Below are 13752 nucleotides of genomic sequence, written 5' to 3' on the forward strand. Positions count from 1 at the left end.
ATTGTGACAAAAAAACGCAAATTTATTTAATTGTTCATCAATATTTATTTTGTCGCCTTCAAAGTAATCCCCACTAGATGTAATACACTTATGCCACGATTTTTCCAATTTTCGAAACACTTTTCATAAACACTTTTAGGGATGACCTTCAACTCATTCAGCGAATTTTGTTTCATCTCTTCGGTCGACCGAAAACGAGTTCCACGGAGCGACTTTTTTAGCCTGGAGAACAAGAAAAAATTACACGGAGCCAAATCTGGTGAATACGGTAGTTGATCGGTGGTATTCATTGCATTTTTGGCTTTAAATTCGTTGAGAATCGTGGTTCGATGGGATGGTACATTATCATCGTGTAAAATTCATGAATTATTCTACAATGCCGACCACTTTCGAACGATATTCTCACTTAAAAGACTAAATAGAACCCCTTATTAACCGTTAGTCCTTCCGGAAGAATTTTATGATGCACCAAACCACGAATATCAAAACAACGAACATTACCTTGAGTTTTAAGCGGCTTTGACAAAGCTTTTTTTTGGTTTTTGGGCCATTTTTTCCCCTCCATTCCGCTAATTTTTTACTTGTTTGCATGTTAAACTTATAAACCCATGTGTTATAGGCAGTTATAATGGCAGGTATCGAAATTCGCACGATCAAGCATGTCCAAAGAGATCTGTTTACGGTCCTCTTTTTGAAAAAAAATCTGCTTTATCGAGACAAGTCGAGCAAGACTTTTTCATAGCCAAAATATTCACCAATTTCATTCGAACGGAGGGAAGCATGTCTTCAACGATCTCTCGACTGTTTTTTGAAGGCTTTGCAATACTCGTAGGTTCGTGTTTTTTGATAAAACTGAATAACCGTAAGCCTTTTCCAACATTCGCAACGATTCCTCACAGGAAATATTTTCAAAAAATTAGACATAAATACTTGGTTCGATATATTTATTCTTTGTAAAAATCGGAATGCACCACTGAGGTGTACCGACTTAAGCAATTCTTGTAAACAAATCGGTTGTCAGATCGAGATTATATTTGGCGTAGTAATTAAGGACAGTCCTGACAACTTAGCAATATAAATTTTTTTGAAATATCATTTACCCGGGGATTTTTTTACAATTTCCGGGTGCATTTTTTTGTCGCATTGTATGTATATGTTATGGGGTCCCGACGTTTCCTTCTACGTGCTACAATAAAAGGAATATTTTAAAATTTCTAAACTAGAGTGTGTAGTTTTGGCATTATGCGTAATTTTTCTGCCACCACTGTACCTATTATAACCAAATTTATGTTGATAAAAGACTTAGATTATTATCAGATATGTAAATATACGAGTATACATACATACATATGTATATTTTATTTAAAATGAATTCCTTTTGCTTGGATGTATACTTAATGCTTCCATTATTGCTATCCTCTATTATTTAGTAAAATGCGCGGAACAGGTCTGACAAGGAAGAATTCTAGCGAAAATATGCAAATCAATAGACGCCTGAAGCAGCACACATACACACACATACAAGTGTGCCTCACCGACACTATTGACATACGATTGACCGAAAAAAGATTTATTGAACTCGTTGCCACCACAATACTTTGGCCACGACAATCGATAATATCAACGGCACGCCAAACAAACACACACGCACACACATACAGCACAGACACTGGGCCTATGTGGCAAATTGTTTGCAAACGATGACTATTAATCCAGGGAAATGCACTTCCGCAATCAATGGCTGGTGTTGAAGCGTGTAGAAAACATGGCTACGCACGCACACACACACACATACATGCCCACCAATACACACACAGACACGAGCGAAGCAACGCAATCGAAAAGCAATATTTCTAAGGCTCGTTAGCGAAAGCTCGTTGTTGTTGTTGTGTGTGTCTAACAACAACAGTAAATTTACGCGTGTTAGAGCCGCGAATGCAGTTAACAACAAACAGGCAACACCAGTAATAACAACAACAACGAAGGCAACAATACAACAGTATGTCAGTTAGACAGTCAGCGTTCGCGGCCATTAGTTGCAGCATAAGTCAAAATGTTGTTGCCACACCATGTCTTACAGGCAACACACCAGCATAGATACCTATTGAGCTGTATAGATATCTGTCGTTTGCATTTATATACCTCTAAGTGTGTGGGAAACAGAAGGATTACGGCTAAAGAGCGACAGCTCGACATTTGTCGCAGCCTGGCAGGCAGCAAGGCAGGCAGCAAAGAGTGAATGTCGTCTGCAATTGAACATGACATGTAGCATGACTTCCAGTCAACCAAGACAAGCAGACAGTCGTTTGCGCCGTTAGGCGTGCCAACAACGCCTAACCACCACATAGGCATTAGAAGCGGTGAGTGTGAGCATTTGGAGAGCAGAGCCGAGCAGCTTTCAAGCCAGTCAATACCATGTAAGTATATGTGTGAGTGTGTGGTTGTGGGCGCAGAATATTTATCGTTCGTCTGTCCATCCCGTTTACCATGTCTTCTGTCTTTTCTCAAATTGTCTGCAGGGACTTGACTAACACATTGACAAACTGTGACACTTACCTAAACAAATGTTAGCACGACAGCTTTTAACAAATTGAATTGTTTTATATTTTTTTTGTTTTGTTGTTGTTGACATTTTTCAAAATTTCATTTTCTTTTTGTACTCTATTTTCAGATTTTCTTTTAATTTTCCTCCTCTGTAACACTATTCAGGTGAACAAGACAAATTATATTGCAGATAGATGATCAACTGATTGTTTGATACATTGCACAGCAGAACGGTGTTGCCAGATGGGACATTTTTCGGAATTTAATCAGCCTGTCAGCAGAAAACATATGCAGCAAAAGTTGATATTTTGCATAAAGTGGGCTCTGGCTCTACTCATCCCATATAAACCTTATTTTTAAGTTTTCATATGTTTTTTTTAGGGTAAAACGCTACTATTACAAATCTAAATACCCAAATAAGCCAAACTTTATGATACAAAAGATAAATAAACAATTAAAAAACCAAAAAATGGTATTTTATTTTATTTTTTTAACGAATGTAAGTAGCGGACTTAAAATACACTTTTTTCGAAATCTACTGAACCAATTTCAAAAATTCGACCGCCGGAATTTGCCCCTGGACTCGGGGTATAAATTCGATGTATGTTTCGCATACCCTAGATGCGTCCATCATCGTGTAAAATGCATTTTTGTGGTAAAAAATGCACTCTGAGTTCAGATCTCGAACTCTCCTGAGTTACCGGATTACACCCTGAAAAATTCATATTGCCAGGATTGTAGCCCAAGCTCCGGGCTACAAATAGAAGTTATCAGAAATAATATTCCTCCAGCGGTTTCCGAGAAAAATCGAAAAAACACGAGTAAATTAACGTCATATTACTCAAATGTAACTAGTCGACTTAAAATACACTTTTTTCGAAATCTACTGAACCAATTTCGAAAATTCGACCACCGGAATTTGCCCCTGGACTCGGGGTATAAATTCGATGTATGTTTCGCATACCCTAGATGCGTCCATCATCGTGTAAAATGCATTTTTGTGGTAAAAAATGCACTCTGAGTTCAGATCTCGAACTCTCCTGAGTTACCGGATTACACCCTGAAAAATTCATATTGCCAGGATTGTAGCCCAAGCTCCGGGCTACAAATAGAAGTTATCAGAAATAATATTCCTCCAGCCGTTTCCGAGAAAAATCGAAAAAACCCTTCGGCGGCTACCTACTCCATGCTTCTGGGCGCCTGGTGCTCAGAAACCAAAAATGCACGAAAATTGTGATTTTTCATTTTGCAAGTTTGCCGGAAGTGTGCGCGTGGGTGCAGAAAGTTGCTGCATATGCAGAGGGGCAAATTAGCGTCATATTCTAATGGACTTTAAATACCCATTTTCTCGGAATCTACTGAACCAATTTCGAAAATTCGACCACCGGAATTTGCCCCTGGACTCGGGGTATAAATTCGATGTATGTTTCGCATACCCTAGATGCGTCCATCATCGCGTAAAATGCATTTTTGTGGTAAAAAATGCACTCTGGGTTCAGATCTCGAACTCTCCTGAGTTACCGGATTACACCCTGAAAAATTCATATTGCCAGGATTGTAGCCCAAGCTCCGGGCTACAAATAGAAGTTATCAGAAATAATATTCCTCCAGCCGTTTCCGAGAAAAATCGAAAAAACACGAGTAAATTAACGTCATATTACGCAAATGTAACTAGTCGACTTAAAATACCCATTTTCTCGGAATCTACTGAACCAATTTCGAAAATTCGACCACCGGAATTTGCCCCTGGACTCGGGGTATAAATTTGATGTATGTTTCGCATACCCTAGATGCGTCCATCATCGTGTAAAATGCATTTTTGTGGTAAAAAATGCACTCTGAGTTCAGATCTCGAACTCTCCTGAGTTACCGGATTACACCCTGAAAAATTCATATTGCCAGGATTGTAGCCCAAGCTCCGGGCTACAAATAGAAGTTATCAGAAATAATATTCCAGCCGTTTCCGAGAAAAATCGAAAAAACCCTTCGGCGGCTACCTACTCCATGCTTCTGGGCGCCTGGTGCTCAGAAACCAAAAATGCACGAAAATTGTGATTTTTCATTTTGCAAGTTTGCCGGAAGTGTGCGTGTGGGTGCAGAAAGTTGCTGCATATGCAGAGGGGCAAATTAGCGTCATATTCTAATGGACTTTAAATACCCATTTTCTCGGAATCTACTGAACCAATTTCGAAAATTCGACCACCGGAATTTGCCCCTGGACTCGGGGTATAAATTCGATGTATGTTTCGCATACCCTAGATGCGTCCATCATCGCGTAAAATGCATTTTTGTGGTAAAAAATGCACTCTGGGTTCAGATCTCGAACTCTCCTGAGTTATCGGATTACACCCTGAAAAATTCATATTGCCAGGATTGTAGCCCAAGCTCCGGGCTACAAATAGAAGTTATCAGAAATAATATTCCTCCAGCCGTTTCCGAGAAAAATCGAAAAAACACGAGTAAATTAACGTCATATTACGCAAATGTAACTAGTCGACTTAAAATACACTTTTTTCGAAAACTACTGAACCAATTTCGAAAATTCGACCACCGGAATTTACCCCTGGACTCGGGGTATAAATTCGATGTATGTTTCGCATACCCTAGATGCGTCCATCATCGTGTAAAATGCATTTGTGTGGTAAAAAATGCACTCTGGATTCAGATCGCGAATTCCCCTGAGTTACCGGATTACACCCTGAAACATTCAAATTACCAGGATTGTAGCCCAAGCTCCGGGCTACAAATAGAAGTTATCAGAAATAATATTCCTCCAGCCGTTTCCGAGAAAAATCGAAAAAACCCTTCGGCGGCTACCTACTCCATGCTTCTGGGCGCCTGGTGCTCAGAAACCAAAAATGCACAAAAATTGTGATTTTTTATTTTGCAAGTTTGCCGGAAGTGTGCGTGTGGGTGCAGAAAGTTGCTGCATATGCAGAGGGGCAAATTAGCGTCATATTCTAATGGACTTTAAATACCCATTTTCTCGGAATCTACTGAACCAATTTCGAAAATTCGACCACCGGAATTTGCCCCTGGACTCGGGGTATAAATTCGATGTATGTTTCGCATACCCTAGATGCGTCCATCATCGTGTAAAATGCATTTTTGTGGTAAAAAATGCACTCTGAGTTCAGATCTCGAACTCTCCTGAGTTACCGGATTACACCCTGAAAAATTCATATTGCCAGGATTGTAGCCCAAGCTCCGGGCTACAAATAGAAGTTATCAGAAATAATATTCCTCCAGCCGTTTCCGAGAAAAACGGAAAAAACACGAGTAAATTAACGTCATATTACGCAAATGTAACTAGTCGACTTAAAATACCCATTTTCTCGGAATCTACTGAACCAATTTCGAAAATTCGAGCACCGGAATTTGCCCCTGGACTCGGGGTATAAATTTGATGTATGTTTCGCATACCCTAGATGCGTCCATCATCGTGTAAAATGCATTTTTGTGGTAAAAAATGCACTCTGAGTTCAGATCTCGAACTCTCCTGAGTTACCGGATTACACCCTGAAAAATTCATATTGCCAGGATTGTAGCCCAAGCTCCGGGCTACAAATAGAAGTTATCAGAAATAATATTCCTCCAGCCGTTTCCGAGAAAAACGGAAAAAACACGAGTAAATTAACGTCATATTACTTAAATGTAACTAGTCGACTTAAAATACACTTTTTTCGAAATCTGCTGAACCAATTTCGAAAATTCGACCACCGGAATTTGCCCCTGGACTCGGGGTATAAATTCGATGTATGTTTCGCATACCCTAGATGCGTCCATCATCGTGTAAAATGCATTTTTGTGGTAAAAAATGCACTCTGAGTTCAGATCTCGAACTCTCCTGAGTTACCGGATTACACCCTGAAAAATTCATATTGCCAGGATTGTAGCCCAAGCTCCGGGCTACAAATAGAAGTTATCAGAAATAATATTCCTCCAGCCGTTTCCGAGAAAAATCGAAAAAACCCTTCGGCGGCTACCTACTCCATGCTTCTGGTCGCCTGGTGCTCAGAAACCAAAAATGCACGAAAATTGTGATTTTTCATTTTGCAAGTTTGCCGGAAGTGTGCGTGTGGGTGCAGAAAGTTGCTGCATATGCAGAGGGGCAAATTAGCGTCATATTCTAATGGACTTTAAATACCCATTTTCTCGGAATCTACTGAACCAATTTCAAAAATTCCACCGCCGGAATTTGCCCCTGGACTCGGGGTATAAATTCGATGTATGTTTCGCATACCCTAGATGCGTCCATCATCGCGTAAAATGCATTTTTGTGGTAAAAAATGCTCTCTGGGTTCAGATCTCGAAGTCTCCTGAGTTACCGGATTACACCCTGAAAAATTCATATTGCCAGGATTGTAGCCCAAGCTCCGGGCTACAAATAGAAGTTATCAGAAATAATATTCCTCCAGCCGTTTCCGAGAAAAATCGAAAAAACACGAGTAAATTAACGTCATATTACGCAAATGTAACTAGTCGACTTAAAATACCCATTTTCTCGGAATCTACTGAACCAATTTCGAAAATTCGACCACCGGAATTTGCCCCTGGACTCGGGGTATAAATTTGATGTATGTTTCGCATACCCTAGATGCGTCCATCATCGCGTAAAATGCATTTTTGTGGTAAAAAATGCACTCTGGGTTCAGATCTCGAAGTCTCCTGAGTTTCCGGATTACACCCTGAAAAATTCATATTGCCAGGATTGTAGCCCAAGCTCCGGGCTACAAATAGAAGTTATCAGAAATAATATTCCTCCAGCCGTTTCCGAGAAAAATCGAAAAAACCCTTCGGCGGCTACCTACTCCATGCTTCTGGGTGGTGCTCAAATTAACGTCATTTTTCATTTTGCAAGTTTGCCGGAAGTGTGTGTGTGGGTGCAAATTGTAACTGCAGAGGGGCAAATTAGCGTCATATTCTAATGGACTTTAAATACCCATTTTCTCGGAATCTACTGAACCAATTTCGAAAATTCGACCACCGGAATTTGCCCCGGGACTCGGGGTATAAATTCGATGTATGTTTCGCATACCCTAGATGCGTCCATCATCGCGTAAAATGCATTTTTGTGGTAAAAAATGCACTCTGGGTTCAGATCTCGAACTCTCCTGAGCTACCGGATTACACCCTGAAAAATTCATATTGCCAGGATTGTAGCCCAAGCTCCGGGCTACAAATAGAAGTTATCAGAAATAATATTCCTCCAGCCGTTTCCGAGAAAAATCGAAAAAACACGAGTAAATTAACGTCATATTACTCAAATGTAACTAGTCGACTTAAAATACACTTTTTTCGAAATCTACTGAACCAATTTCGAAAATTCGACCACCGGAATTTGCCCCGGGACTCGGGGTATAAATTCGATGTATGTTTCGCATACCCTAGATGCGTCCATCATCGTGTAAAATGCATTTTTGTGGTAAAAAATGCACTCTGAGTTCAGATCTCGAACTCTCCTGAGTTACCGGATTACACCCTGAAAAATTCATATTGCCAGGATTGTAGCCCAAGCTCCGGGCTACAAATAGAAGTTATCAGAAATAATATTCCTCCAGCCGTTTCCGAGAAAAATCGAAAAAACCCTTCGGCGGCTACCTACTCCATGCTTCTGGGCGCCTGGTGCTCAGAAACCAAAAATGCACGAAAATTGTGATTTTTCATTTTGCAAGTTTGCCAGAAGTGTGCGTGTGGATGCAGAAAGTTGCTGCATATGCAGAGGGGCAAATTAGCGTCATATTCTAATGGACTTTAAATACCCATTTTCTCGGAATCTACTGAACCAATTTCGAAAATTCGACAACTGGAATTCGCCCTGTGATCCAGGGTATTACCTGGAATTTTATTTCATATATTTATTTCATTACGTAAATGCAAATTGTTCAAGAGTAACTAGTGGATTTTAAACACAAGTTTCCTATAAGCTAATAAACTAATTTCAAACAATTCGACCACAGGGACTTGCTCCATGATCAGGGGCATTAATTGGAATTTTATTTTATAAATTTAGGTGAATCCTGTACTGAGTGTTAGTTAAACAAATGCAGTTTGAACCAATTGTTGTAAGTAGATTTTAATTTTTTTTTTCAAAGGTCAATCAACCGATTTCAAAAATTCGTCCACAAGAACTTGCTCCGTCACTCCGGGCATTAGTTAGAGTTATACTACACATATATAGTTGACACCTTTACAGGATAAATGCGTTTTGCATTGGGAACGCAATAAACGTTTTTTTATCCGAGTTACTGGAATTCGCTCCGAAAACTTTGACCAGCCAGAAATGTAGACCATGCTTCAAGCAAATATATGTTGAGAGAAAAATGTGTATGGAAAGTTTATTAATAAGTGGTTGCGTCACAAATTTACTTACCTCATAGAAGGAAGGTGGTATATAAGTCGATATGACTTCAGCCATTGGAAATGCGATGCCCATTACCACCAATAATTTGCCATACAATGCGGAGAAGAGTGTGGCCAAGGCATCTCCACTGGAAGAGAGATAACAATTTGTCTTTAAAAACATAAAAATAAATATTATTTATTAGTTTAGTGTTAGGAAAGCAAAGGCTTTGTTTTAGTTCTTTGTCAGAACGTCCTCCAACATCATGGATAATGTGATTTTGAGAGATTGTCTGTTTTTGCGGTATGTGTGATTAAAAAATAAAAAAATAGCTGAATGTTTCATTTAAGTGGACCATCTGGTATTTATTCCTTAATTAGCAACTTTATTTGAAGTTATAGAAAAATATACTTGAGTCACAGGAAGCCGGTATTATCTTTCGCTCCATTATTTACAAATCACTCTCGCCTCGTGCATGTACTCTGCCTCTTAAGAGCTCTAAATCAAGTGCAAATCAAGTTTTCGCCTCAAGCAAGCTAAGGCTAAGCTCAAATACATAAATTATGCATTAACCTCACTAATGTATTAAATGTGGGCACTCGAACTTACATATACATATGTATGTATGTATGTCTAGGAGCAATGCTTAACCCCATTTCCAAAACTCTCGGCTTTGGAAAATAATGGGAAACGTGCGGTTAATTTCGGTGAACACCTTTCGGCACTTAACCGCAGCATAACCAGCAACAACAGCAAACACAGCCACAAACCAACTATTAATTGGCAGAAGAAAACGGTTAACGGGAGTAAGTGACAGTTACGACGCAAGCGTCTGTTAAAGGAAGTTAATATGCCAAGCATATACATACTGTATTTATGTCTATATGTAAGTCAAGTGTATTGTTCATCGATGCAATATGCCGACAGTTAGTTACAGGTGCCTGTTCAGTGAAGAACACACACGAGTGATGAATTGATGGACAAGCGAAGAAAACAACAGGGATTATCACGATGGATAATTAAACACATTGAAGCTCAATTCACGGATAAATGGATAAATGGAAGTGCATGTAGATAGTTCCATACATATTATACACAATTCTTATACGAGGGCTACCTTTCCTTTGTCGGGATTTGGCAATCCTAGTGTTGTAATCTAACAGCCCACAACTTTATCTTAAAGTTTTGATATACGAACGCTATGTGTGTTGTTCACAGTAACTTCATATATTCATCTCGACCAAAGAAAGGAGTTAAATCGCGAACATTTTGGTGCGAACTTTCGACGTGAATTAACTCAGAAACAATGCACCAATGATTCTATTTTTGGCAATGAAACTCCATCTTGCTTGCGGTGGTTAATGATGGTATAGATTACTCCAATACTAATTTCGTGAAGGTCGTCCGAAATCAGTTGTTGTTCTGGAAACTATTCCTACTGAGCGCAAATCAATATTGCAAGATCGTCAGTGACATAACCTGAGATTGAGACAATCCCACACATTTGGTCAATCACTCAAAATCAGGCTCATGACAATGGTCGAGACAAATGTTGACGAAAATAAATAGCAGCCGACCATATATGTAGGTGTTCTCAGATGAGCTAAATCCAACAAAATCTGTTCGCGTTTATTAGAAAAAGTGGACAGACCGCTACCATTTCACAGGAACAATGCAGAACAGTTAATTTTTTGCCATTTGTCTTTCAAAAAATCAGGAAAACCAACCGCCGGAAATGGATCACTCTTCACCACAGCAATGCTAGCTCTCATATATTGACTGAAAGAATTGCATTTTTTGAGTACTCAAAATATAGATTTGATGAGTCATCCTCCGTATAGTCTTGACACATTTGAATCGCTTAGCAGGTTTAAGGTTTCCTCATTAATATTTTAAATTAAAAGAACAAAGTTCGGCAAAAAGCAAAGCCAGGGAAATGAGTTAAGGTCTGAAACGTCAACCAGAGGATCGAAATCGAACAATTTTATATATGTACAATATACAAGTATAACTCATACGCTGACAGACATATAAGGTTTGTTAGAAAAACGAAAATCATTATATGTAGTATATTGGATTTTGGTAGTATAGACCCAATTTTATCTATTTCTGCCAATATCACATACTATTAACATCTCACATACTGAAAAAAACGAATCATACATATAGAGTAGTCAGTCGGATGTTTGAAAATCCTGATATACGTTATATACAAAGTACAAAGTCACGCGGAATTATATGGGTGGTATATGGGGGCTATGGGAAATAGAATTTTGGCCCGATGCAGCCAATTTTTGACATACAGACATACCATTGTCAGAGAAGGATTTTCCCTGAACTTTAATTATATATCTCACACAATGACCGATATTTTCGATCAAAAGTCCACTTTTGCTACTGGGTCCAAATATTCGGTATCTAGGGGATTGAGCAGTTTTTGTTTGGATTTGAACAATTGCAAAAGCAAAGTTTTCTTCCATTATATTAATTACTTTTTGGTTTGTGTGATGGAAAGTGAAATAATCATACGGATTTTAAAATTTTGGCATATGGGAACTAGGCGCGGTTTTTGTCCGATTTTGTGCTGTAACATAGATATAAGAGAAGAATGCCAAGTACTAAATTTTGTCGACATCAGTTTTCGGTTACTGGCATTTTGTGGACGTGGCAGTGGTCCGATTACGCCCATCTACGAACTAGTATTTTTTTGTACTAGAGAACCTGTACATCAAGTTTCATCAAAATATCTCAATTTTTACTCAAGTTGCAGTTTGCACGGATGGACTGAATTGTTTATGGTCTAGGGGAAGAAGAGCCTGGACACAGCTTTCGTCTTGGCAGTAAAAGCAAAATTGTAGAAAATTTTATAAAGCATAATTATTTAGAAAAATTAAAATAAGAAAGCAAAAATGAAAATGTTACATACTTATGTAACTACCCTCGTACTACTTAACACAAACATACAAAGTAATATTACTCTGCCACAACTACTCTCTCACAACTACTTATACATTGACGTTACTAATTATCATCGAAAGTAAGAGCTGATGGCGAAGGAGAGCTGGTGGCATGTATCTGCAAAGCGGTGTTAACTAACTGCAGAGCGTTGAAGCTCATTAAATGGCAGCCGACGACTAATCCTAAAACAACGTTAGATATCTTATATACTCGTACATATGTGTACTTAGAGGCTGTCGGAGATAATGACCTGATAAAAGGGAAAAAGGAAAGATCAACGATGATGTAAATGTGCAGCGTAATGAGAGAAAACGTTGCATGTCAAGCTAAATGCTGGGACAGAGCGTAGATGAAAATTTATTGCGAAGAGATAAGTGATACACTATAGAATAAATATTTATATTTTTATATTTGGCATACATTTTTAAACAAAAATAATAATAAAAAACTAGTTTATAATGGAATTCCTAATCTAAAACTTATGGTGAACCAGACGAATATTAACCAAGTTAGTAACAACTAAGTTATATACCTTTAAAATCCCTAAGAATTAAAGGCGTAATCATCGAATTAATGCTAAGAGGATAAGGGAAATAATCAATCATAATTTTATTAAAGTACAAAATGACCACTTATTTATTGTATTGGATATTTGTGGGTTAGAATATGAACGGGCAAGACAATTCTGCTTCATTGCAATACATACTTAATTTATTGATTTAGCGTGAAGTAATCATATATGGGTAGAGTAGAGCTAGAAAATATTGTACAGTCGAAAAAGACTTTTCGTATTTTGTCAATAGATGTCGTTGCAGTCATGCTATCAATCACATTGTGTTATGGTATGGTGTTGTTAAGCTTCATTTAAGCAAAACAAACTTAAATTCAGGGAAGTTGAAAAAAGTTACAGCTGTTCAAAAATGAGTGAAAATAATGAATAAATTTGCTATATTTTGAAATTTTTGTATAAAAAAGAAAATAATGACACGCAAGCCACCAATGAAATTTGTGAAGTTTACGGAGACGATTCTGTGTCAGTTCGTGTAGCACAACAATGGTTCGCTCCTTCCGTTCTGGAAATTTCGAATTTTCGAGTTACACTGATGAAAGTTTTACACTGATGGAATAATGTCTCTAGCGGAAAAAATGGCAAAAAGTGGTCGACCAAAATGGTACATATTTGTTTGTTCATTTATTAGTATAAATATAAAAAAAAATAAGTTGAAGTTTAATTAGAAATACGAAAAGACTTTTTCGACTATCATATATGTGACCGTTGTAGAATGGAATTTGTAGGAAAATTTTAGCTGTTTAGTACAATCAAAGGTTACTTATTCTTTAATAAATGAATAATATGAAAATAAAGCTTACTTTAGAACAGACCTCACTAGCTGAAAATTGCTGAACAATATTCATTGGACGTGAATATAATCAGAAAAATCAGTATGTTGAGGAGTGGTTACCTCTCTGGGACTGTGCTCGAAAAGGTATAATAATATTGTATGTGAACGAATACAATTTGCAAATTCAACTAGATCTAGAGAAGCAAAGCCAGTATTCTAAAAAAAACGATAAAATACAAACATTGCAGAAAAATAGTTTGGAATAATTTAAATAAAGCAGTGTGTATGAATGCCACACTAATTAATGCAAAAAAAAAAACAGTTTTCATTTGTTTCTTCTGCGAATCACTGATGAATCGCAACAAAATCGATCCACTTCTGAAGCGTACTGGTAATGAAAAGTGCGTCAACGGGGGTTAACGACAACGTCAAGCGAAAGCGTTAGTAATGGAATCCAAGCTAGAACTAATGGTCAGGAAAGATGTGATTAATGATATTGATCTGCTATGAGCCCTACAGCAAAACTCTTACTTCAGACAGCGAACAGATTTTTTTGACTGGTAA

At 38.0% G+C, this 13752-nt stretch overlaps 1 protein-coding gene and 1 long non-coding RNA gene across 4 annotated transcripts in view; one reads left to right on the forward strand and one right to left on the reverse strand.

Annotated features, from left to right (window-relative positions):
* LOC126759581 (uncharacterized) overlaps positions 1-3050 on the forward strand; it is a 38175-nt gene extending 35125 nt beyond the window's left edge. For both annotated transcript variants that reach the window (XR_007667021.1, XR_007667020.1), the window contains exons 2-3: positions 1431-2417; positions 2672-3050. This is a non-coding gene — a long non-coding RNA (uncharacterized LOC126759581). The remainder of the gene's footprint in view (positions 1-1430; positions 2418-2671) is intronic.
* Positions 1-13752, reverse strand: part of LOC126759515 (proton channel OtopLc) — a 138128-nt gene that overhangs the window by 17819 nt on the left and 106557 nt on the right. For both annotated transcript variants that reach the window (XM_050474340.1, XM_050474341.1), the window contains exon 4: positions 8918-9035. In XM_050474340.1, the coding sequence (XP_050330297.1) occupies positions 8918-9035 (118 nt within the window). The remainder of the gene's footprint in view (positions 1-8917; positions 9036-13752) is intronic.

The sequence above is a fragment of the Bactrocera neohumeralis genome, chromosome 5 (genome assembly GCF_024586455.1).
Source record: "Bactrocera neohumeralis isolate Rockhampton chromosome 5, APGP_CSIRO_Bneo_wtdbg2-racon-allhic-juicebox.fasta_v2, whole genome shotgun sequence".
In the NCBI taxonomy this organism is placed as follows: domain Eukaryota; kingdom Metazoa; phylum Arthropoda; class Insecta; order Diptera; family Tephritidae; genus Bactrocera; species Bactrocera neohumeralis.